Source organism: Erythrolamprus reginae, chromosome 2 (genome assembly GCF_031021105.1).
Source record: "Erythrolamprus reginae isolate rEryReg1 chromosome 2, rEryReg1.hap1, whole genome shotgun sequence".
NCBI classification, from domain to species: domain Eukaryota; kingdom Metazoa; phylum Chordata; class Lepidosauria; order Squamata; family Dipsadidae; genus Erythrolamprus; species Erythrolamprus reginae.
Window position 1 is genome coordinate 97,623,415 of NC_091951.1, and position 27,229 is coordinate 97,650,643.

The 27,229-nt window shown below is 40.8% G+C and overlaps 2 protein-coding genes across 2 annotated transcripts in view; both read left to right on the forward strand.

Moving 5' to 3' along the window:
* Window positions 1–999: 999 nt before the first annotated feature.
* LOC139160698 (NACHT, LRR and PYD domains-containing protein 3-like) lies at window positions 1,000–26,659 on the forward strand. The gene is made up of 7 exons (XM_070738875.1): window positions 1,000–1,202; window positions 9,172–9,458; window positions 10,318–10,338; window positions 14,054–15,758; window positions 16,673–16,759; window positions 18,301–18,468; window positions 26,335–26,659. The coding sequence occupies exons 2-7, from the start codon at window positions 9,191–9,193 to the stop codon at window positions 26,432–26,434; spliced, it is 2,349 nt and encodes a 782-aa protein (XP_070594976.1). The 5' UTR covers window positions 1,000–1,202; window positions 9,172–9,190; the 3' UTR covers window positions 26,435–26,659.
* The window catches only part of RNF123 (ring finger protein 123), a 127,736-nt gene continuing 126,984 nt past the window's right edge, over window positions 26,478–27,229 (forward strand). Inside the window, exon 1 of the mRNA XM_070738874.1 lies at window positions 26,478–26,499. The gene's annotated coding sequence lies outside the window, so the exon portion shown is untranslated. The remainder of the gene's footprint in view (window positions 26,500–27,229) is intronic.

A 27,229-nucleotide genomic window follows, 5' to 3' on the forward strand; every position in this document is an offset into this window, starting at 1 on the left:
AGAGCAGACAAATCTTAAGACTAGTAAGAATAACATTATACTATCTTGTAAGCCGCCATGAGTCTTCGGATAGGGGCGGCATATAAATCTAATTAATAATAATAATAATAATAATAATAATAATAATAATAATAATAATAATAATAATAGCCTAAATTCAGTTGGAAAGTGTGGTAATATTCTAACAATTTATTACTTGGTTTGCTAGCAAGTAGCCTTATGGCCAAGATACAAAACCTAGCCATTGTAAAGGTAACAGCTGTCATCAAGAAAAACTTAAATAACACTGATTGGGACAGTTGGGAAATTAGAGGTTGAATTAATCAAGGAGGAGGTTTCATATATTTACACTTTAAATAGATGTGTTCTTTTTGGACCTTTTGGACCTCAGGGACCACTAAATCCATCATTTAAAATCCCCTGGAACCACTAATACAATTTTAAAAAAAGATAAATAATATTTAGTGCAATATAAAAATGCAAATAATTTTTCTGCAGACTACCAGTGGGTAACCACTGATCTAGGGTCACCAAATTCCACCACAGGCAAAGAAGACTGACTCCTCCTGAGGTCAATGCAAGGAATGGTCCTGGAGATTAAAGCCAAGCAGACAGCAGCTGTCCTAGAAAGATTACAGTATGGGTGATATTGTATTATTGCTTCTGTTTGTATCCCCCTATACAAACAGAAGCAATAATACAGGGGGGGAAATTACCAAGGTTGAGAAACACTGATATGTTGCATATCAATTCCCAGTGGAAAAATTCTGTGTAATTTGTGCCCAGGGTATATGTATCCCCTGTGTTCCCTGCCAGTGCGCATATTTTATCGCTTTTAATGTCTAGCCTCCAAAATAAACTAAATTTCTCCCTCGGTGAAGGGCTAAGAGGTGGTGGGGGACCTCCCTCCTTTCAGGCCCGACTAAGCCCAAATGTTTGCTTTCTGCGTCAGCTTCGTCTCCTTCCTGTCAGACTTTAGACTTTCATTTTCGTTCTTGGATGCCAGGCGGACTCCGTGATCCGAAAGCGACCTTGGGTTGGAAATCTGTCTTGGTTTACGCAACGTCGCTTCCCCCCACCCTCCAAGAGGCAACCGGACTTTCTGGTTTTTCTTTGAAGACGTTTCGCTTCTCCACCAAGAAGCTTCTTCAGCTCTGATTTTGCGCTGAGATTGCTTTCTCTTCGGCTGCTATCCCGGACCGGTGAGGCACTTGGGAGTTGGGCGAGCCCACGTAGAATTAGACTAAGCAAACCGACAGTTCTGCTCTGCAGACGCTGGGTGAGGCCGACTTATTTTGGCGGGTACGGGCGGGGGGGAGCGAACACAGTTCAAACAAAACAAGGCGGTGGCTGCTTCCTTGTAGAAAATGCCTGAAGTATGGCCGCAAGCACCGGAGGGAAGGGAGAGACTCGTTTCTTGCCACTGGGGCAGAGGCGAGGCGAGGGGAGGGGAGAGTCTGGCCGGGTGGGTAGCCTTTCTTTTGCTGTCTCCACCTGAGAGATTTTTCCTACCGAGCTGGTCAGGGAGACTAAGCTGCAAAGCCATAACATGCCTCTGTAGCAGTACCACCTATAAAGTTTGTGTTTGTTGGTATTATGGCAAAGTTGGCTGGAATAAAAGATAGCAATGGTATTCTAGCTGATTTGCAAGCTCTGGGTTTGGGCAGTCTTGTTTAACAACAACAACAACAACAACAGAGTTGGAAGGGATCTTGGAGGTCTTCTAGTCCAACCCCCTGCTTAGGCAAGAAACCCTACACTACTTCAGACAGATGGTTATCCAACACCTGCTTAAAAATTTCCAGTGTTGGGGCATTCATAACTTCTGGAGGCAAGCTGTTCCACTGGTCAACTGTTCTGACTGTCAGGAAATTTCTCCTTACTTCTAAGTTACTTCTCTCCTTGTTTAGTTCCCACCCATTGCTTCTTGGTCTATCCTCAGGTACTTTGGAGAATAGGTTGACTCCCGTCTTTGTGGCAACCCTTGAGATATTGGAAGACTGCTATCATGTCTCCCCTGGTCCTTCTTTTCATTAAACTAGCCATGCCCAGTTCCTGCAACTGTTCTTCATATGTTTTAGCCTCCAATCCCCTAATCATCTTTGTTGTTCTTCTCTGCACTTTTTCTAGAGTCTCAATATCCTTTTTGCATCGTGGCGATCAAAACTGGTTTGATCCCTTCCTTTCTTACCTAGTTTTCTCTACAATTTTTTCAGCTGAAAAACTTGCAAGGCTGCCCTTGCTAACCAATAGACAAGGCTGATGCTGGAACAGGTAGCCCTCGATTTAACAGCTGTTCATTGTTGGTGATGGTTCAAAGTTACTATGAAAAAAGTGACTTATGACCATTTTTCACACTTATGACCAGCGTCATAAGTACAGCATCCCTGTGATCGTGTGATCTACATTTGGATAGCAATAGCACTTAGCAATAGCACGTAGACTTATATGCCACTTCACAGTGCTCTAAATCCCTCAGCCCTCTTTTAAGCGGTTTACAGAGTCAGCATATTGCCCCCAACAATCTAGGTCCTCATTTTACTCATGTCAGAAAGATGGAAGGCTGAATCAACCTTGAACTGGTCAGGATTGAATTCCTGGTGTGAGTAGCAATTAAGTCTGGAGTCCTGCATTTTAACCACTGTTGCCACCATGACTCTGTATGCTTGACAACCAACTCATTTTTATGATGGTTGCAATGTCCTGGGCTCATAATGATCACTTTTTGCAACCTTCTGACAAGCCAAGTCAATGGGGAAACCAGATTTACTTAATAACCATGTTACTAATTTAACAATTGCAGTGATTGACTTAACAACCGTGGCAAGAAAAGTCATAAAATGGGGCAAAATTCACTTTAAAAATTCCTCACAACAACATACAATTTGGGCTCTATTTGGTTGTACATTGAGGACTATCTGTAATCTTTTCCACTGTTAACAATAAGAGGAAACATGCCATTGGCAAAACAGCTTTAAGTAATATGGTAATTAAAATATAATTGCATTTAGAAACTTGAATGTATGCTTTTAATCCTTGGACACAAAAGGACAGAACATTGCCTGTGAGGAGATAAAACTACAGTTACTATATTTTCTTGGAAAATATAAAGGATAAACCGGAAAAACCGGAAAAAAATTAAAGACAAGTCAGTGAAGGAGCCACTGCAGAGCTGCTAGATATTTTGTAGAGGGAAGGTAAATAGTTATACAGTACATAGAATCTTGGCATAGCTAAAGTTAATGTTACTACTTTTAATTCCAAAAACTGGTTTATAGTTAAATTCCCTTATATTGGCCATTATCAGATCTCCAAAATTATATCCTACCAAATCTGGAACTGTTCAAGTTAAAAAGAGCCAGGGTGGTGCAGCAGGTAGAGTGCCCTACTGCAGGCCACTGAAGCTGACTATAGATCTGTAGGTCAGCGGTTCAAATCTCATCATCGGTTTAAGGTTGACTCAGCCTTCCATCCTTCCGAGGTGGGTAAAATGAGGACCTGGATTGTGGGGGCAATATGCTGGCTCTGTTAAAAAAAAAGTGCTATTGCCAACATGTTGTAAGCCGCCCTGAGTCTAAGGAGAAGGGCGGCATAAAAATCGAATAAATAAAATACATAAATAAATAACATCAGCTCTAACTTCCATTTACCCTGCTTGTTTTTATCATATAAAGAGCCTTCTCTGTGGTGGCCCCGGTCCTCTGGAACGAACTCCCTCCGGAGATATGTACCGCCCCCTCCCTCCTGGTCTTTTGTAAAGCTTTAAAAACCTACCTCTGCCGGCGGGCATGGGGGGCCGTGAGTGTTGAGATTGTCTCTGGCCGTTAGGAGATATGATTGGATTGGATGAATGTATATGTCTGTATATGGGGTTTTCTAACATTATTAGTAATTTTGTATAATTCTTTTAAAAGTTATTTAGATTTCTTTATATATATTATTATTATTTATTAGATTTGTATGCCGCCCCTCTCCGTAGACTCGGGGCGGCTCACAACACAATAAAACAGTTCATAACAAATCTAATAATTTACAATTTAAAATATTTAAAAAACCCCATTATTAATCAGACATACGTACAAACATACCATACATAAATTGTATGGGCCCGGGGGAGATATCTCAGTTCCCCCATGCCTGACAACAAAGGTGGGTTTTGAGGAGTTTACGAAAGGCAAGGAGGGTGGGGGCAGTTCTAATCTCTGGGGAGAGCTGGTTCCAGAGAGTTGGGGCCGCCACAGAGAAGGCTCTTCCCCTGGGGCCCGCCAAATGACATTGTTTAGTTGACGGGACCCGGAGAAGGCCCACTCTGTGGGACCTAATCGGTCGCTGGGATTCGTGCAGCAGTAGGCAGTCTCGGAGATATTCTGGTCCGATGCCATGAATTGTGGCATTTATAATGTTGTATGCCGCCCTGAGTCGTCTTGAGAAGGGTGGCCTAAAAATCTAATGAATGAATGAACGAATGAACGAATGAATGAATGAATGAATGAATGAATAAATGAATAAATAAATAAATAATATGTAGCACATTTGACTTACTTGGTGAGCAAACATCTGGTGCAAGTCAGGTACCTTCTGCCTTATAGACCAAAAATTACTTTCTGGCATTCTTTTGTATCTGGGTTTTGAGTAGTACAGATTGCTATACATAAAATGCTATAGTATTCAATTTATGACCACAATTGAGTCCAAAATTTCTGTTGCTAAGTGAGACAATTGTTAAATTGAGAACCTTCCTTGCCGAAGTTATTAAAGGAATCATTGCTGTTGTTTAAAATAGTAATGCGGTTGTTAAGTGAATCGGGCATCTCCATTGACTTTGCTTGTCAGGAGATCGCCAAAGGCCTTGGGACAGTGCAGCGGTCATAAATATGAGTCAGTTGGCAAGCGTTTAAAGTATGATCACGTGACTATGGGATGCTGCAATGGTTCTGTGAGAAATGGTCATAAGTCACTTTTTTCAGTGACCACTTTGAATGGGCGCTAAAGTTGAGGGCTACCTGCAGTGCTCCCAACTAAAGGCCTGATTATTATTATTTTAATTTTTTATTATTATTATTCAAAAGACAAATATTACAGACACAACACATAACATGAAAAGGAGCTACATTTGCTCTGCTCAAAATAGAAGTCTTCATAGTACAAAAAGGAAAAACTTATTATTGTTTAGATCAATTCAGAGAATTATTAAAAAAATACCTGTTACATTTCTCTGTTTGTAGACAAATCTAGTAATAAATTGGAATATATATATTTTCTAAAAGCATTAAACATTTTTTTTATTCAACCAGATATAAACCCTCTCCCAGATTTTATAAAATTCTGATTCTTCTTGATTATTTAACCGCCTTGTCATCATGTCCATCTCAGCACATTCAATCATTTTCTTAATTACCTCCTCTTCTTTAGGGGTTTCCGTTTCTTTCCATCTTTGTGCAAAAACAATCCTGGCCGCTACCAAAATATGAGTTATTAAATAATACATTTATATTTATAATTTGTAATACCTAGTAAAAAAAATTCTGGAATTTTCTTTATTTCTTGTGAGGTGATTTCTCTAATCCATCTTTCTACTTTGTTCCAGTAGAGTTTAGCTTTTTGGCAACTCCACCACTGATGATAGTACAGTGATCCCCCGCTCTTTGCGAGGGTTCCGTTCCAGAACCCCCCGCAACGAGCGGGTTTTCGCGAAGTAGCGCTGCGGAAGTAAAAATACCATCTGCGCATGTGCAGAGGGTGTTTTTACTTCCGCAGCGCTAGCGAGGAGCCTAAGATTGGGGGCGGCGCGGGTGTTTTAAAACATCCCCGACGACATGAGGGGCTCGCTAGCACACCCCCAAACCCGGGTTGGGGGTTCGGGGGTGTGCTAGCGAGCCTCCCATGTCGGCGGGGATGTTTTAAAACACCCGCGCGACTTTCCAATGAGTCCCGAAGACAAACGCGTTGTCTTCGGGACTCATTGGAAAGTCGCGCGGGTGTTTTAAAACATCCCCGCCGACATGGGAGGCTCGCTAGCACACCCCCGAGCCCCCAACCCGGGTTTGGGGGGTGCTAGGAAGCTCCCATTGTTGGCGGAGACCTTTTAAAACACTCGCGCGGCTTCCAAACCGAGTCCTGAAGCCAAGGGCGCTCTGCGCTTGGCTTCAGGACTCGGTTTGGAAGCCGCGCGAGTGTTTTAAAAGGTCTCCGCCAACAATGGGAGCTTCCTAGCACCCCCCAAACCCGGGTTGGGGGCTCGGGGGGGGGTGCTAGGAAGCTCCCATTGTTGGCGGAGACCTTTTAAAACACTCGCGCGGCTTCCAAACCGAGTCCTGAAGCCAAGCGCAGAAGTTCGCCTTTGGCGCTTGGCTTCAGGACTCGGTTTGGAAGCCGCGCGAGTGTTTTAACAGGTCTCCGCCATCATGGGGAGCTTCCTAGCACCCCCCCCCCAGCCCCCAACCCGGGTTTGGGGGGTGCTAGGAAGCCCCCCATGCCGGCGGGAAGACCCAGGGAACGTTCCTTCGGCCGCCCAGCAGCTGATCTGCCGGAACGCAAACTCCACCATCTACGCATGCGTGCAGATGGTGTTACTTCCGGGTTGAAAACTCGCGATATAGCCGTTTCGCAATGATCGGGGTCGCGATACCCGGGGGATCACTGTAAAGGCCAATTTCTTTTTTACATTTCCAACAATTTGGGAATGTATTTGGAAACATTTTTGAAAGTCTATTAGGGGGTAGATGCCATCTATAAAACTTCTTAATCTGATTCTCTTTAAAGGAAACTGATTCCGTTATTTTCCAGTTATATGTCCATACTCTTTCCCATGTATCTAGATCTATTTCTTTTTCAAAATTCCTACACCAACTTATCATGTTATCTTTTAAAATCAAACCAACAGTTTTTGAACTAATCAGATATTGATATACTTTCCCAATCAATTTTCCTTGATTTTTGATTAGTAATTTCCCTAAAACATTATTCTCTTTTCTGAATACAGTGATCCCTCGAGTTTCGCGATCTCGAGCTTCGCGAAACGCTATATCGCGATTTTAAAAAAAAACCATTAATTTAAAAAAAAAACACTTCCGGGTTTGGCTTCAGGAGTCAGCTGGGAAGCGGCGCGGCTGTTTTAAAAGGTCGCAGCCGGCCTGGGGGGCTTCCCAGCACCCCCCCGAACCCCCAACCCGGGTTCGGGGGGGTGCTGGGAAGCCCCCCAGGCCGGCTGCGACCTTTTAAAACAGCCGCGCCGCTTCCCAGCTGAGTCCTGAAGCCAAACCCGGAAGTTCGGCGGGCGGACAAGCGGCAGACAAGCGGCGGGCGGACAAGCGGCGGGCGGACAAGCGGCGGGCGCGGCAGCAGCAAGGAGCCGAAGATCGAGGTTTCCCCTTTGCGGCGCTGCCGAGCAGATCAGCTGCTGGGCGGCGGAAGGAACCTTCCCTGGGCCAGGTGCGGAAGTAAAAACACCATCTGCGCATGCGCGGCCATGGAAAAAAAGGGCACGCATGCGCAGATGGTGTTTTTACTTCCGCACCACTATATTGCGAAAAATCGAGTATCGCGAGGGGTCTTGAAACGTAACCCTCGCGATACTCGAGGGATCACTGTATATACATTCTTGCATCTTTTTGATATCTAGACTGAATCTGGGCATATTGCCACCAATCTATTGTTACCCCAACTTCCTGTAATTCTTGTCTAGTTTTCAATTTCATTTGCTCATCTAATAAATCCTTATATTTCCATAACTTACCTTCTTGTAATAAATTAGGGTGGCATATTGCTTCGATTGGAGAAATCCATTCAGGAATTGTTAAGAAGTGATCTTTTTTTATATCAATCCATACTTCCAGTAGTGATGTTCTAACTATATGAATGAGTCTTATAATCTGATAAAGGCCTGATTATTTATGGCCTCAGCCCAAGTTCCTTTTCTGCTCATTTTAAAAGATGATCCCAAGCCTGGCCCTGGGCTGGATTGAGTATGAATTGAAACTCAGATATGGTTGGTGATTACCATATTTTTCAGAATAAAGATGCACCTTTTCTCCCCCTGAAGGAGGCTGAACATTGGGTGCGTCTTATACTCACCCAATGTAGCTTTTTCTCCCCCAGCACTAACAAGATGCTAACAATCTTCCCGGATTGCAGGATATTTCCATTGCTACTCCAAAAATTATTTTTCCAGCCCTAAATCTTTGCAGGCTTGTTTTCATTGCTATTCCCTCCGAATATTTTTTTTTCCCCAGCCGTAACCAGGGGATAAAATAATGTGTTGAAGCTGACTAGACTAAGGACGCTAACCAGATGAATACCTGGTAGATAGATTTCCCCCCCTATTTTCCTCCCCAAAAACTAAGGTGCATCTTACAGTCTGGTGCGTCTTATAATCCGAAAAATACGATAATGAATGGAGGTCGGTTAATTGCCCCTTGACTACAGGTTGCAATTTGGGTATTCCTGTATTCCATCTACAGCAGTGATTTTCAACCTTTTTTGAGCCGCGGCACATTTTTTACATTTACAAAATCCTGGGGCACACCACCAACCAAAATGACACAAAATGACACCCTTAGACACTGTCCTCTCCTTTTCCATCCCTGTCCCCTCCCCACCCTTGTGTGTGTGTGTGTGTGTGTGTGTATACACACTCTTGAACCATTTCCAAAAACAGGTAAGGGCTGGGTTTTTCTCTCTCTTATTCTTTGGGTGTTTTTTTATCATATGCTTTAAATCAAGAGTCACTTCTCTTTCTCTTTTGTTTCTCTCTCTTTCCTCTCATTCTCTGCCTCAATCATTTTCTCATTTCTCTTTTTTCCTCTCCTTTTTGCTCATTTCTCTCTCTCTCTCTTGCTTTCTTTCTCTCTCACTCTTTCTTTCTCTCTTTTCTTTCTCTCTTGCTTTCTCTTTCTCACTCTCTTTCTCTCTCTCTTGCTTTCTCTCTCTCTCTTGCTTTCTCTCTCTCTTTCTCACTCTCACTGTCTCAGCAAAAAGTTGTGAGACCGGAACCTGAGCTTCCTTCTTCATGGCACACCTGACCATGTCTCGCGGCACACTAGTGTGCCATGGCACACTGGTTGAAAAACACTGATCTACAGTATCTGTCAAGATTATGCAAAATCCTTTCTAAATCCTAACATATACTTTGGTGTTTTTTTTCCTGGCTTCTAAAACATGTGGTGCTTGTAGCTTGGCTATCGCCTTTACCATGGACACTGGAGGAAGGAAGTTGAAGAGCTTGCTTTTAAATGCTTTAGAATGTCTTGAGGAAGGAGACTTTAAGAAATTGAAGTGTAAGCTGCGAGATGTACCAGTTCCTCAAGGAAAGAGTATTCCGCGTGGTCGGTTGGAAAAAGCAGACCGGATGGATCTGATGGAGCTCCTTGTTGAATTCTATGAAGAGAAAGCTGCTACACTAATGATAACCATCTTGGAAGACATAGGTTGCAAGAAAAATGCTTCCAATCTTAGCAAAGGTATGGATGTACTGAGGCATAATTAGAGTGGCAATATTTACCGTAAATCCAGCATGGGCAAGAATATTGTAGTATGGGCAATCTCTCTGTAGCTGTTGGCTGTACCTTACGGGAGTTTCACTAAGAGAAAGAGGTGAGGTGGCGCAGCAGGTAGAGTGCAGTACTGCAGGCCACTAAGACTGACTGTAGGTCTGCAGGTCAGTGGTTCAAATCTCATTACCGGCTCAAGGTTGACTCAGCCTTCCATCCTTCCGAGGTGGGTAAAATGAGGATCCAGATTGTGGGGGCAATAGGCTGGCTCTGTTAAAAAGTGCTATTGCTAACATGTTGTAACTTAGCCGCCCTGAGTCTAAGGAGAAGCGCGGCATTAAAAAATTGAATGAATGAATGAATGAATGAATGAATGAATGAATGAATGCATGCATGCATACATACATACATACATACACGCACATTTGAGTGAAGGAAGCTGGGTGTGATTGAACCTTTCTCTTACAGAAAGACCTTAACTCAAATCGGTTACTTTTCTGTGTCCTCATGCCTACCATGCAAAGACGGGAAAACCAAGAAACTGGAAGTTCTAGTCTTGTCTTAGGCATGAAAGCTGCTTGAGAGACTTTGGACCAGTCATTCTCAGCTCTAGTCACTCACAGTGTTGTTGTGAAGATATTATTAGGCAGGAGTATTAGGTATATTTGCTGCTGAGAACGAGAAAGAAAAAGAGAGGAAAGAAAGAGAAAAAAGAAAGAGAGGAAAGAAAGAAAGAAAGAAAAAAGAAAGAGAGGAAAGAAAGAAAAAGGGGGAAGGAAGGAAGGAAGGAAGAAAAGAAAGCTAATTAACTTTTGTGTTTCCTTTTCAGAGCTCAAGGATCAAATTCAGGGTATGTGAACATCTCTAAGATATTGCAATTTTTATATAAATGTATAAAAACCTTAACATAAATGCATACTTTTGTCTTTATTTTGGGAGAACATATACAACATTTTAGAAGAGAGTATAAACACTTAACATTTGAATAGATATTCAGAATAAATATGACTTTTGCGAGACGTCATTAGGCACCCGAGGGAGATTCATGTAAGGTTATTAAAGAGACAATTAAGAGAAGAAATTTGAACATGATAAGGGGGGAGTCTTTAATGTATAATGGTAAAGAAATATTAATTTTAAAGCAGATCCTTTGTAAAATCAGAGAAAAAAGAAGAAGATACAATTTCCTCTCATCACAATTGAACAGGCATAGAATTCCATTCAGATGGTTCATTCCAGAAGCACAAGAACGCCACAAAATGTTAATGTCGGACGAGGAATGGTATAGCAGAGAAGAAACATTGAGTAGAAGTCATGAGGATGCCGTAACAAAGCAAAAGCAGAGGGGTTGGAGGCAGGAGAGATTAGAGAGGCCGGAGAGTTGGAGAAAAATGAAAGAGAAGGCGCAAGAGTGAGAACACCAATTGAAATAAGGTCAAAAGGTGCATTCAAAGCAAATAATCAATAAAGGAATAGAGGAATGGGAAACAAAGATAGTGTCCATTAATACAAATGGTCTTAATCCTACTATAAAGAGGAAACATGTTGATGGGTTTAGGAAAACAAAAATTGGACACAATCTGCCTACAGGAGACACATATAAAAGAGAAATATAATAAATTACTGGAAAGCCCAAAATTGGGGGAATTGTTTTGTGCATCTGTCCAAATGAGGAAGAGAGGAATAGCAGTGTAAATAAAAAGATAGTTAAACCCAAAATTAAAATATGTGGACAAGGAAATAGAATTTTAATGACTGAGGTTACGAATGGCGGTGGGTGGAGAGATTTTATTAGGGTGAATTTATGCCCCAAACCAAAACCACAAAAATTTATTTAAATCTGCATAAGAAAATTAATGAAATGAATTGGCAAAATATATGTATCCTAGGAGATTTGAATGCAATTCCAGATAGTAAATTGGACCAAGCGGCCTCAGCAAGATTCAGTGTATAAGATGCACCCAATTTTAAAAGCACCTTTTTGAGATGATTTATACACCGAAAAATACGGTACCTAAATCGCTTTATCTTTTTCAGATGGTGCCAACAAAACTTGAGGAAAATTTTTATAAGGAATTAAATAAATCAATACATAAATTCATATGGAAAGGGAAAAGGCCAAGAATTAAATACAAATTATTGCAAGATAAAAAGAGTCAGGGGGAATGGGCTTCCCTAATTGGAAGAAATATCATCAAGCAGCAACAATAACTGGCTGAAAGAGTGGATTTTGTTAATGAATAAAAGAGTGTTAAACATTGAAGGGCATGACCTACAGTTTGGGTGGCATAAATAACTTTGCAGTAAAGAAAGTAAAATTCACAATTATTTTGGCAAACATTATATTAGGGGGACTTTAATAAAGGATTGGTTGGAGATCAGAAAGAAATTTTATACACAAATCCCAAAATGGTTATCTCCACTGGATATGATTAATCCAAGTTTATCAAATTTAAGTAAAAGAATTACATATAAACAATTATTGGATGAACAAAATAAATTAAAAACAAGGGAGAATTTGGCAATAAGTGGTTTAAATATTGATTAGTGGGCATATTTTCAGATTCATAACAAATATAAATTGGATTTGGTACAATTTGGTTTCCAAACAAACTACTGGGAAATAGACAAAATTTTATTAGGCCTCGAGGAAAAATGATTTTGAAACTGTACAATTGTATTTTAAATTATAAAATGGAAGATGAAAGCGTTAAAGAAGTTATGGTGACATGGGCTCAGAATATAGGTCATATGATGGATCTAGATGATTGGGAAAAGGTATGGATTTAAAAATTTAAGCTAACGGTGTCCGCAGCATATAAGGAGAACATACATAAAATGTCCTATTGTTGGCATCTCTCTCTGACAAGGTTGGCAAAAGTCTCCCCAAGTTGTCCGCTAAATGTTGGAAATGCAAAATGGAATTAGGTACATACTATCACATGTGGTGGACATGTCCAGTAGTCAGGACCTATTGGAGACAAGTACAGAGTTGGCTAAATGAAATCTTATCAATCAATGTAAATTTAAAACCAAAAATGTTTCTCCTTGGTATAATAGACCAAACAATAAGACAATCCATTTAACAACAGCGGCAATAATTTCTTATGCACAATTATGGAAAAAAGAAACAGCCCCCACCAACCTACTGATTATAAATAAAATACTAGAAGTGGCAGAGGTAAACAGATTAACAATGCGACTAAAAGAAAAAGAAGAAACAGATTACTAGAAAATTTGGGACAAATGGTATAAATGGTTGGATAAGAAGATCCAACCAACTACTAATGAGAATATCCAGATATGTAAAACAATATCTAGACAAAAGTGTGTGATAAGCAGAGAAAGATCACAAAGAACTTGATTACTAATTAGTTAATATGAACAACTTTATTATCAATCACTATTAGAAATTAAATAGATTAAACAATACGGAGAACTGCATAAGATTTGTGATGAAATATGTCAAATGTATGGTAACTATAAAGGAAATGGGATATTTCTCTCTTTTTAAACTGTATAGTTTTCTTTTTTCTTTTTTAATTTTTTCCCTTTTTTGTTATAGTTGCTTAATTTGTGTACTGTGACATACAGTAGTTATTGCATATTGTATTGTTTTATATTTTCAATAAAATTTTTTAAAAATCACTTGAAACATATTTTAAGTAGAAAACTAAAAACAATCTAAAAATTTCAGAGATATAACGAGTGTCAAGTCAGTGCAGAAATTGGTAATAAATTAAATTAAATTTTGCCACACTATCTATAGAAGTCCTGATGTTTATGGGAACTTGGGAGGGGTGATTTTCCTGAAGGAACAGATGCAACCACAAAGCACTCTTTTGAGTGGTTCAAGGACATCCTATGCTCACCCACTGGGTAGAAGCGAAGGAAGGACTTGCTACATTGGCACAATCTGAGTGGGCAATGTGACAAATTTGTGTGCGGGGGATAAGGGATGTAAACTTTCAACTGGGTGGGAAACTCAGATTCAGGTTTCCCAGTGCCAGGATGGCTCTGGAATTAAATTGGAACTTTGAGGAGTACTTTGACTTGGGCTCTTATTTAGTATGGATGTTACCTGGAACCTTGACAGCTAGTTACGTAATTAGTTCCAAATTGGTATTCATCTGTGATACTATTGCAATAATGAACCAATGATAATTTAGAGGCCTGTGCTAGGAAGAACAGGTCTAAACTTAATTTTTGTCACATAGCTAATACATATTCGGGTCTAAGTAAGTCTACTTCTATACCTTTATTCTACAGTACCTATATTGCTTTTTACAATTTGAACAAAACAAACAGGCACAAAAAGTTATTGGAAGAATCAGTATGTGTAAAAAAAACCTGGTGCCCTCTAGAAATGTTCGACTCTCGTAATCCCCAGTGCCTAGTCAATGTAGCCTTTGCTAGAAGGTACCAAGTTGTGGAAGAATGATATAGATGGCTATGAGGAAGAAGCCCTGTGAGATGGAGGATCTCTTTTGATAGACCACTTAATTAAGAACAATAATCATACTGGAATGATGGGGCCTTCTCTTTGTTTTCTGCTACTTTCCTAGGTTACAAAAAAAAGTATGTCAAGTATGTGAAGAAAGAATACAAAAATATAGACGAAAGGAACAGTCTGTGTGGTGAGAGCATTCCTTTGAATTCACGCTATGCAGAGCTGCTTATTAGCAATAAGCATCAACCCCAAAAGCAGAAGGAGCATGAACTCTGCGCCCCTGGCATGATCCACCCGGAGATCTTGAATACCTATAGCAAACATTTATCAACTGACATTGAAGATTTATTTGAATCTGATGAATCAGGAAAGTCTCCAAAAACAGTGGTGTTGCGAGGACCTGCAGGGATTGGGAAAAGCATGATTGTGCAGAAGATCATGCTGGACTGGGCTGATGGGCAGCTCTATCCAGATATGCTTGATTATGTATTTTGCATTCGTTGCAGGGAATTGAAGTTTGATAAAAAAACTAGTAGCTTGGCTGAACTTATTAATGAGCAGTGTCAGGACAGATATGCCCCGGTTGAAGAAATCTTAGCCCACCCTGAAAAACTGCTCTTTATCGTTGATGGTTTTGATGTGCTTTCCCACATTTTTGAATTTGAAGGTAACTTGTGTAAGAAGCCTAATTTAAAGGTGCCTTTGGAAAGTGTTTTAAACAGCCTGCTGAGAAAGATACTCTTGCCAGAGTCCTTCCTCTTAATCACTACAAGGCCGAGTGCTCTAGAGAGACTGCAACAATGCTTGAAGTCTCCCAAGTTCATCGAGATTGTTGGCTTCTCTGAAAAAGGTCGCCGTGAATTTTTTTCCAAGTATTTTAAAGAGGAGAAGAAAGCAACTATAGCCCTGAGATTCATTGAAAACAATGTTTTGTCTACTATCTGCTTCATCCCAATGGTGTGCTGGATCATTTGTTCTGAGATTAAAATAGAATTGGAAACTGAAGATGAGATTGTAGGCACCTTGGATACCACAACAAAAGTGTTTTTGCAGGTTTCTCATATTCTTCTTAAGCATGATAATCCCAGATGGAAAACCTCCCCTCAAAATGAGTTAAGAAAACTTTGTTCTTTGGCCAGAGCTAGCAAAATGCAACAAAAAATCTTCTTTGAAGAGCAGGATCTCAAAGAACATTGCTTGGATGTTTCAGCTCTTAAGGACCTCTTTTTAGAGAAAAGAACTTTTGGGAGAGGTTTGGCCAGGCGTAGTCTCTACAGTTTTTTCCATCTCAGTTTTCAAGAGTTTTTTGCCGCCATGTGGTATATACTGCCAGCTGAGTCAACAGAAGAGATGGATCACATTATGGCCGACTTGAAGAGAGTATTGGTTGAATGGGGGAAGCAAAATAACCAACCTTTTGATCAAACTGTATGTTTCATATTTGGCCTGACAAATGAAAAGACGCATGTCTTCTTTGAGCAAACCCTACACTGCAAGACGTCTGACCTTGTGAAGCCTCTGTTATTACCAAAAGCAGAAGACGTAGCTGTTAAGAAGCTCATTCAAAAATGCTATTTGCTAAATTTATTTCACTGCTTGTTTGAGAGCCAGGAGCCAGAATTTGCAAAGCGTGTGATGCATCACTTCCAAAGGATTGACCTTTCCTTCAACTTGCTGTCTGTGTTAGACTGCAAAGTCTTGGCATTTTGTCTGCAACATAGTACAATTGAGGATCATTCCCTTATCTTAAATGCCTGCAGGTTGAAATCTCATCACATCAAGGCTTTGGGTCCAGGAATTAAGAACTGTACAACTCTAGAGTAAGTAATCCATCTGTTTCGCTTTTCCAAATTTAAATTAAAACTGAAGATGAGATTTTAAGGAGTTTTTCATGTTTTGATCATGCCTTTGCTCATTGTGCCTTCTTCTTATATTTTGAAAAAATCATTTATGATTTTGTTCTGCAGAATTATTATATATGCAAGTGTAAAATTACAGCTGATAATTCTTCCACTGATGTTGACCTCCATACTCATTGAGTTCTTCCAAAAATGTTGTAATATATCAGCATAATATATGTGAAGATTCAAGCCGTGTGGCCTTTTGTAATCGACAGATGGAAATTTTGCTGTCCAAAAATAAGTGCTGTCCAAGGGCTTTTTTGGATATGATACACAGTGTGCCAATAATCACTGGGGGTAGTGGTATTAGGGTGGAAGGATAGCAATAAATGGACAATCCAGAATTGGTACTGGTACATGGTGGACCACATCCACTTCGAAATTATGGAAATAAGATTAAATAACTTTGATGAAAATAAATTGGAGAAGCTGATGGCATGATGGAATAAGGTGAAAAATTATATCTTAAGTAGAATTTATGACGACAATGTGAAAAATAAATTCCAATCACTTTTTGTATGTAAAGAAATGTAAACTGGAGCCAAGGAAGAAATTGAAACTTATTGCAAATAATTTAACCCCCTAAATGGTGGTGGGGTTTATTGGTGTTGGGCACTTTTTCTTTAACTATTTTGTTGTTGTTGTTGTTGTAATAAAAATTTAATAAAAATATATTTAAAAAAAACAACAACCACTGGGGGCATCACAGTTTATACCATAATCTTTTAACTTCAATTAATACTTTGTGATCTCCTCCAGTACTTTGTCTTCTCTTCAATCCCCTGGTATTGCTATATCAATTATCCACTTTCTTCTTTTTAATCACATTGCAGGTTTGGAGATAACAAATTTGGAAACTCAGCAGTGAATGTTCTGTGTACCATTCTGAAGCAGCTAGGTTGTAATTTGGCTAATTTGACGTGAGTAATAAGGAAGCAAAGACACATCTAAAGAGTTGGGTGCATATTTTGTCTTGGAAGAATTAGGTATCCTTATCCATTCTGATAACTAGCAGCCAATTGGGTGAAATTCTAAAGTAAGTAATTACACATTAGTTACTCAGAACTAACATTCAGAACAGTCAATCAGTGTGAATAGTGAAGAGCAAAACGGGTAAGGAGAGGACGAGCCATTTCTAGAGAAGTCCAAGGCAGCAGCCAGCTACTAAAAACTTACAAAGATCGATGACCATACTCAATTCCAGGCTACATCTGAAGGCCTGCCCTTAGTCTCAGAAAACTAATTATTTTCTTGGATGTTTGCTCTCTGCTGCTTACAATTTTTTTTTAATGTTCCTCTTAAGCTGGGTGAAGCATAGCTTAATGAGGAAGTCTGGGCATTTCTTTGTGCTAATCTTCAAGTCTTTTTTTGACCATATGATGTCCACAGGAGCTTATGGATTGTTCATCTAGTAACATATGACATGATAGTTCTATATATCGTCCTATGTTGGTACAGACCTCATGTATTATAACCACATGAGGTAACTGAGATGAACTATTTTTTCTCATAGGCTCTTGGGGAAGTGTTTTGAACAGTTTTATGCACTGGAATTTAACAATGACTCTAGACCCTAATTTATTGATTCATTGATTGATTTTGTCCAATACACAATGAGGGTTTTAGTGGGTATACACATAGTAAAATACATAATGAAAGTTATAGAGGATATGCTCATAGTAAAATACTGTATATCTAAGAAAGAATAGAAGATATAGTAATAGAACATATCAATGAAAGAATAGAAGAAGAGATATAGGAATAGAAGAAAGGTATAGGAGATATAGGAGAGCAATAGGACAGGGGACGGAAGGCACTCTAGTGCACTTGTACTCGCCCCTTACTGACCTCTTAGGAATCTGGATAGGTCAACCATAGATAATTTAAGGGTAAAGTGTTGGGGGTTTGGGGATGACACTATGGAGTCCGGTAATGAGTTCCACTCTTTGACAGCTCGGTTACTGAAGTCATATTTTTACAGTCAAGTTTGGAGCGATTGTGACAGTACAGGGGGGGGGGGTATTTTTTTGTGGGTTCTCTACATTTTAGCCTGGGAGGGAATCAGTAGCACTCACTGTCTGCATGGCTTCACAGTGAGTATAAATGGCAAGGTGACCGCCCCCCCTCCCAAATTTAATTGATATACACCAACACCATGCATTTATCACTTAAGGGTACAAGCTAGATAGTTTTGGTGTTGGTGTGTATCTGTGATAACATTTGCTGAATCAACTATAAGTCATATTCAAACTAGGAGGACTCTGTCACATCAGCCAAGAGTTAATTCAAATATAATTGGTTAAAGTGAGTTGGGATGGAAAGTATCATATGTAATAATTTGTTTCTCATACACGCAAATGCATGTGTGAAAAACAAATTATTTATATGTGTATTTTCTGACTTTATTATCAAAAAAGATTGAGCAAACTTGTAATGTTGCTTCTAATTTTCTTTTTGGCAGTCTTGATCATAATCACTTCACAGATGCTTGTGCCCAAGAACTTTGTGCTGTTCTCAGTGCTAGTCACAGACTTTACAGTTTAGATCTTCAAAATAACTCATTCACAAAGAAGTCTGTCCCATTCATCCAAGACTTGATGAAAGATTGCACCACCTTGACTATTGTAAAGTGAGTATTGATAAAGCTGGGATGTGCCAGTGCCTGGAGGCTGTTGGGGTCTGGATGGGTGTCAACAGGCTCAAACTCAATCCAGACAAGACGGAGTGGCTGTGGGTTTTGCCTCCCAAGGACAATCCCATCTGTCCATCCTTTACCCTGGGGGGGGGAATCATTGATCCCCCCAGGGAGGGTCCACAACTTGAGCGTCCTCCTAGATCCACAGCTGATGTTAGAACATCATCTTTCAGCTGTGGCGAGGGGGGCATTTGCCCGGGTCCGCCTGGTGCACCAGTTGCGGCCCTATTTGGACAGGGAGTCCTTGCTCACAGTCACTCATGCCCTCATCACCTCGAGGCTCGACTGCAATGCTCTCTACATGGGTCTACCTTTGAAGAGTGTTCGGAAACTTCAAATGGTGCAGAATGCAGCCATGCGAGCTGTCATGAGTCTTCACAGATATATCCATGTCTCTCCAACACTCCACGGCCTGCATTGGCTGCTGATTGATTTCCGGACACAATTTAAAATGCTGGTGATGACCTATTAAGCCCTACATGGCATCGGACCAGATTACTTACAGGACCGCCTTCTGCTGCACAAATCCCAGCAGCCGATAATGTCCCACAGAGTTGGCCTTCTCCAGGTCCCATTGACCAGACAATGTCATCTACCCAGGGCTAGGGGAAGAGCCTTCTCTGTGGCGGCCCTAGCCCTCTGGAATCAGCTCCCTCCGGAGATTTGCACTGCCCCCACCCTCCTCGCCTTTCCCAAGACCCTAAAGACCCATCTATGTCACCAGGCATGGGGCAGCTAGACCATGCCCCCTTCTCTGACCGTTAAATGTTATGTGTGGATGTGATTGAGTAGACTGACTGTTTTTAACATAATGGGATTTTTAGCTTACTGTTTTAACTATTAGATTTGTATACACTATGGAAGCTCGCAGCTGGCAACTGACTGCGGGTTACTCACAAATCCAATGTAAGAGAAAAAACCTCGGACAAGAAACTTGACTCTTTGGTGAGGCAACCTGGATTTTCTCTCTGGTGAAGCAACCTAGATTAAATCCAGGATGACCCTTTTATTGAAAGCAAACAAAGAAAGGCAGGCTTCTGTGATGCTACATTTCACATGGGTTTGTTACACCAATTCAAACTTATAACGTATTAAGCGTACAAAATATAACCAATAAAAATCACATAACTTGTGCTACATTTCAAAGTGCTGATTCATGAGAAAAATAAAGCAAAAGCGAGAGAAGGGCCCCATCAGCCCACCTCATGATATATAATGTTGCACTTTTCTTAGGCTAGCAGCAAGGAAAGCAAGATAAGAGTGCAGGGAAGGAGAATGTTGCTAGAGAAACTGGGTCATCATACGTGTCATGCTCAAGGTCTATGCTTTTCGCATGCACATTCCAAGACACTAGTTCCCGCGTTCCCACATCTCCCCTGTTTTTATTTTTTAAAAGGTAGACTCTTTCTCCTCGCTGGGCAGAGAGAAAGGTTGCTTCTTTGATATAGCTTCCAGCTGATGCAAGTGGGCCTCTAAGTCCAGAAGGGGTTTAATTTCCCGAGTGAGAATGACCTTCCTATTAGAGGTCAGAAGACTTTTAAAGATTTGTAGTAATGATGGAATGCATTGAATACAGCAGCAAAGTGTTACAAGAACTATTACCACAACAATCACAGCAGTTAGGATAATACGTAGCCAAGAGCCATCCGGAAGCCAGGACCAAAGGGCATCCCACCAGGCAGGTAACACATCCTCTCGAATGTGAGATGCAAGGTCCTTTAAGTTGTCCAATTGCTTTTTTATCAAATGTGAGTTGTCTGAGATGTTAAAGCAACACATGTTTTTTACAGACTCACATCCTAGATGATGTAACAATAACAAAAAGTCTATAGCAGCTCTATTCTCCAAAATTGCATGTCGGAGCTCTATTTGTTCTTGTGTTAAGGCAGCAATGGCTATTGATGTAGCGTTAATGGTTTTTGCTAAAGAACAGGCAATAATAACAAAACTAACAAACAATTCAATAAGCACACAGGGAAAAAAAAAGAGTGATGATTAGGTGTTTTTTTGATGAAGCAATTAATATCCCCTGGGAGATTCTTCACGTTCTTCGCAAGGCAGTGGTTGTGGGTGCCCCTGCCCAGTCTCCAGGTCAGGCAGGGGGTCAGCCAGTTGTTGGAGTGCTGTCATCTCTGGAGGTTCCCGCAGGAAGGGTAGGTGTGTGTGAATGTCCATGTCCCCCTGTTGTGTCTGCATGTTTAGGAAGATATGGTCTTACGTGTCTTCCTGGCACCCAAAGCACCCGATCGTCAAGCTGCACTGCAGCGTAGCCCCATCCCCAGGTGATAAGATCTGCTGGGCCTCTCCAAGTGAGATCCGGTAGCTGACAATAGTAGACCAAAGGCCTGGGGGAGGAGACTGGAACTGTGGAAAAATGACGAGTCGCAGCAGAGGATGAAGGAGTGCCAGTTAGATTAAGAAAGTTTAAAGTATATAAACCAAGATTAAGAGTGTTTTGCACCGCTGGGAGGTTAGGGGCGGTTTTCCCTTTCATCTGATCGTATCTGTCCAGGGCACGTTTTAGCGTTAAATGAGCCCTCTCTGCGAGAGATTGGTCCTGGCTGTTGGAAGGAATCCCAAATTTATGCACAATGTCCCACTGGTTACAGAAGGCAGCAAAGGCCGCACTCGTGTAAGCAGGTGCATTATCAGTTTTCAGTTCTTTTGGACGTCCCAACGATGCAAAGGTGCGAATACAGTGATTTATAACATATCTTGTGGCTTCACCTCTTTGTGGAGTAGCCATAATGTAGCCTGAGTATGTATCAATGGAAACATGAAGATATTTCCAAGAAGCGAAGGGAGGATATTGCGTTACATCCATTTGCCAAATCTGGCAGCATTCCGTACCTCTAGGGTTGACCCCCATAGGTATGGAGTTCGCTTGTTGGCTACAGGTGGGACATTGCTGAATAATAGCAGATGCTTCATTTGCTGTTATGCCAAATTGTTTCATGAGTGCCTTTTTATTCTGGTGAAAATAAGAATGACTTTTCCAAGGAGTCGGGGCTGAAACAACAGCCATGAGGGAGACGGAGGCAGTTGCTGCTGAAGCTGCAGCGTCTGCCACATTGTTTCCTTCTTGCAAAAATCCAGGAAAGGGTTGATGACTCCTAATATGGGAAACAAAAAATAAACACTTTCGTGCCATGATTAATTTTTGCAAGGACAAAAACAAAGACAAAAGGTTTGCATCCAATGATGGTGACAGATAGGAATCAAAAATGGAAGAAACAATTTGAGTGACATACAAACTGTCAAGAATCAAATTAAAAGGTTCCTTAGAAAAAATTGTAAATGCTAAAATAGATGCAGCCAATTCAGCCCTCTGAGCAGAGGTCTGAGGGGGAGTAATTTTTGTTGACCACTTACCCTTGTGCAGCCAAGCACATGCCCCATAAGTCTTGCTACCATCTGCGAATACAGTGACAGCATCAGAAATGGGAGCAGGGGACAGTGGGGAGTACCATTGAAAAGGGACTGTCCTTACAAGTGACAGTCTTGGGTCAGGGGGCGCATGACAAGAAACCTCCCCAGGCCAATCAGCCAGTGCGAACTGAAGATGATCAGAGTTCACAAACAAAGGATCCCATACTGATAAAGAAAAGGGTATATACAACACAGAAGGTTCAATTCCAGCCAACAATTTTGCTCTGTGCCGGCATTTGACAATGAGTGTAGCAAAAAGATGAATCTTCTGAGAGACAGTGGTGCGTGGGGTATGAGAAAGATGAATCCATTCCAGAATTAATAATTTTGAGGACTTTTGTGCAAGAACTGCAGTGGGGAGACCCACAGTGTTTAATAAAATCATGACAAGAGGAAGATTGGCTTCCATCCTGTCCACCCACATGTGCTGTAAAGCAGCATTGACTTGTTGCAAGGCTTCTAAATGAATGGCAGTTAATTGAATGAGATCATGGGGTGCTGAACCCAAAGTGAGTGCAGAAAATAAAGGAGCCAATTGAGAGGTGGTAAGTCCCACATAGGGACGCGCCCAATTTACGGATCCCAAATATTGTTGCAATTTAACCAAAGTAGTGGGTGAAGTTAATTTCAAACAAGGTAACTCAGAAGAAGCATGAGAAGCAAGCAATTTGTGACCCAAATAAGAAAAAGGTTCAGATTTTTGTATTTTTTCTGGAGCTATGTGCAAACCATGTTGATGTAATATGGCTGTTAATTCTTTTAAGGTTTGCTGTATTAGGACAATCAACAAAGACAAACAACAAAAATGCCTTTTTAAATGCAGGATTAGTGCAAAATCTCACCCCCACATGTTAACATGAAAAGGCAAAACAACAGGTTTAATGTAAACATGTAATGGCAAAGCAGGAGGGAAAAAAACAGCTTCTACAATCTTGCTAGCTACAAACAGAACAGAGACCAAAGAAGGCTCATATGACATAACAAAACAATCTTTGGAGCGGGGCTGGCTGCATGCCCCCCCCTCTAGTTTCCAATGAAAACCCTTTTTGCACCAGGGACATGCAGTTTTTGGCTTGCTAGTTTTTAAAGTGCCTTTAGCAGCACCTCCCCCAGGGATCTCTGCATTGAGATTTCCCCACATTTTGCATTGCCAATGCAAGTGTTTCCATATTATAAGCAATAATTCCAACTATACAACACACTTAAATATAATCAGCCAAACCCACATCAATTTTACTAAGCAAAGGTTAAATTATGCGTTTGCAACAATTTCAATAAGACCTGAAACATAATGATTAGTGATTCCACACAAAACATATTGGACAAAATGAATAAAATAAATAAACAAAATAAAACTACTGCTTACTTAAAATCTCTACTTAGTTTCATAGGAAACGGCTCAATGTTAGTAATTCTCTAAAACACAGAAAAACAATAACTATATTCATCCACCAGCAGCTCCCCCCTTTCTTTTGCCTGTTGGAAACCTTGTCTCACTTGTTTTTCCCTTCGGAACAGAGGCTATCAGGGAGCTTTCAGCAGCAGGGGGCAATTTAGAATCAGATTTAGAGTCAGATTGATAAGGTGGCAGAGTGTCCGAAACCCTGTTCAGTGCACTGTCGTGAGACCAAAGACAGTCCATGACCACCCTCCAAGTGAACAATACCTCATGAAGGCATGTTCCCAATTTAGCCCAAACAAAAGATTTAAGAGAGCCTTTCTCAGGATAAGCAAGACAGTTTTTATAAATATATTTGATAAGGCTTTTGAGGTCAGTTTTAGAGGGACTATACGAATTTTTCCCATTAGGTTTTAAAATTATTGAAGCCTTGACTAGTTGTCTAAGTTCTTGAAGGTGCGCAACCTGAGGCTTAGAAAACTCTGTCCCCATACTCACATAAGGGTACTTCGTGCTCTGACGACCGGCCCTGGTTCGAGGAGCTTTCCTGCTCTGATGAGTACGGAGGTGTCAAGGAACGCAGTCAGTTGATGTAGACCACAATGCAATTAATCACGTCGTAGGTCACCAGTTATGGAAGCTCGCAGCTGGCAACTGACTGCGGGTTACTCACAAATCCAATGTAAGAGAAAAAACCTCGGACAAGAAACTTGACTCTTTGGTGAGGCAACCTGGATTTTCTCTCTGGTGAAGCAACCTAGATTAAATCCAGGATGACCCTTTTATTGAAAGCAAACAAAGAAAGGCAGGCTTCTGTGATGCTACATTTCACATGGGTTTGTTACACCAATTCAAACTTATAACGTATTAAGCGTACAAAATATAACCAATAAAAATCACATAACTTGTGCTACATTTCAAAGTGCTGATTCATGAGAAAAATAAAGCAAAAGCGAGAGAAGGGCCCCATCAGCCCACCTCATGATATATAATGTTGCACTTTTCTTAGGCTAGCAGCAAGGAAAGCAAGATAAGAGTGCAGGGAAGGAGAATGTTGCTAGAGAAACTGGGTCATCATACGTGTCATGCTCAAGGTCTATGCTTTTCGCATGCACATTCCAAGACACTAGTTCCCGCGTTCCCACAATACACATTGTTTGTATTGCATGTTGTGAGCTGCTCCGGGTCCTCGGAGAGGGGCGGCATACAAGTCTTATAAATAATAAGGATAATGATAATGATAATAATAATAATAAGAAGAAGAAGAACAACAACAACATTTGGCTTGCCTTCCAGGAAGTGGATATTATTCTGCAATTATAGGTGCCGAGACCTAGTGAAGTGTTTGTGTTGGCTATCCTGTGGTACCATTGGGTTGACCATGCCAAAAAGTGGGAGACTCAGTTACAGTAGTAATGGGCACACCACTGGAAGACTGGATTAGGGACATATCATGATGGAGGGAATCTATCGTGCCCATGCCAGGAGATCCTATCTAACTTCTGACAAGTGTTTTCAAGTCTCTTGTTGAAAACCTTCAGGGATGGAGCACCCATAACTTCTGGGAGCTTTCCACTGGCTAATTGTTCTCACTGTCAGGAAATGTCTCCTTAGTTCTAGTTTATAGGTTAGTGATCTTCCACCCATTACTTCTTGTCCTGCCCTCAGGTGTTTTGGAGAATAAATTCCACTGGTGGTCCACAAGAAAATGTTGATGGTACGCAGAAAAATTATTTGCATTTTTTATATTGTACTAAATATTCTTTATGGTTTTAAAAAATTCATATTAATCGTCTGCAAGGTGTAAAATTATGAATTTAGTGGTCCCTGAAGTCCAAAAGGTTGATGACCCTTGGGTTAGAATAATCCTAGTTCCCTTAGTCACAAAGGTTCACACCGATCAAAAATGTGAAAATGGAAGAAATAAAATGGCACGTTTGGAAAAAAGGAAAAGTTAACGAAAGAATTACATTTGTTGAGTTGTTAACAATTATACGATAGGGCTGAGTTTCCTTTGAGATATATTTAAACTATGGGAAGCTGAGAAGGCTGCAGATTGCAGGAGGGAAAAACAGAGAGTAGTGTAATGAAATATACGGTAGGCTTTTTCCTCTTTCCTTACTACTTATGAGCAGGATGACCATTGCCACCCATGAGCCTTTTTCCAAAATTTTCATTTGAAATTTATTATTTATTTTATTCATTGGATTTGTATGCCACCCCTCTCCGAGGACTCTGGGTCGCTCACAACATATCAGAAACAATATAACAAATACATCTAAAAATCCAATTAATATGGCTAAAAAGACTTTTAAAAAGCTCTAATATGATTTAAAAATATTCATCACTATTCACTCAACAAAGCATACTAATATACTCATTGGTCAAGGGGCTAGGATCTAATGGCCCCATAATGTATAAAGCAAAATTTCCTTCATGAAATTGAATGAAACCTAGTCATTCATTAAAATACCACTAAAGCCAATTAGAGATGGCATGACAATCTACACAGGTAGTCCTCAACTTAAAATCATTTGTTTAGTGACTGTTTGAAATCACAACAGGATTATAAAAAATAACTTAGGACTTGTTTTCAGAGTTATGACCATTGAAACATTCCCATGGACACCTGATTCAAAATTGGACCTTTGTCAGCTGGCATGTATTTATGACCGTTGCACTCTCCTGGGTCACGTGATCACCATTTGCGACCTTCCCAGCTGGCTTCTTTCCAACAAAGTCAATGGGAGAAGTCAGATTCACTTTACGACCACATGATTCACTTAACTGCTGTGATTCACTTAACAACTGTGGCAAAAACAGTCATAAAATGAGGTGTGATTCACATAACTCCCTTGCTTAGCAACATAAATGTTGGGCTTAGTTGAGGTCATAAATCAAAAACTATCCGTACCAAACCGTGACCTCATCTTCAGCAGTTCATTGTACTTTCTGTTTGTGCTTCCTTTCAGTTTGCTTTCAAATAACTTTAATGAAAGAGGACGAAGATGCCTGAATCTCCAAGCCAAGGAGATAAATGATTCGGGACGTGAATTTCTGTTATGGGTGTAACTGTATTCTGTAACTGCAGCTACAGAACAAAAAGCAATCAATCCTTCGGGAACATTTTCAAGGAGGTATCACTACAATTTCAGTTGTTTAAAATAATTTTCAGACAAAAATGTTGATAGAAACAATCATAAGTATTTTATAATATTGTGGCATGTTGATTCCTAGGAAATCACTTTCTTTGAAAAAACATTAAATATCCCCTAATACAGTGGTACCTTGTCATACAAACCCCTCGTCATGTGAACTTTTCGAGATATGAACCCGGAGTTCGGAATTTTTTTGCCTCTTCTTATGAACTTTTTTCACCTTACGAACCTGCCCCCGCCGCTGGGATGCCCCGCCTCGGACTTCCGTGGCCAGCGGAGCGCCCATTTTTGCAATCCTGGGATTTCCCTGAGGCTTCCCTCGCTGGGAAACCCTACCTCCGGACTTCCATTGCCAGCGGAGCGCCCATTTTGGCGATCCTGGGATTTCCCTACAGCATCGCAAAAACGTGCAAGTCAGGAGGTGGGGTTTCCCATGCAGGGGAGCCTCAGGGGAATCCCAGGATCACAAAAAGGGGTGCTCCGCTGGCAACGGAAGTCCAGAGGTGGGGTTTCCCAGCGTGGGAAGCCTCTGTGAAATCGCACCATTGCAAAAACATGAAAGCCCTCGAAACCCCACCTCCAGACTTCTTTGTTTTTGCAATGGTGCGATTTCGCTGAGGCTTTCCTCGCTGGGAAACCCCACCTCCGGACTTCCGTTGCCAGTGGAGCGGCCGTTTTTGCGATCCTGGGATTCCCCTCCTGGGATTTC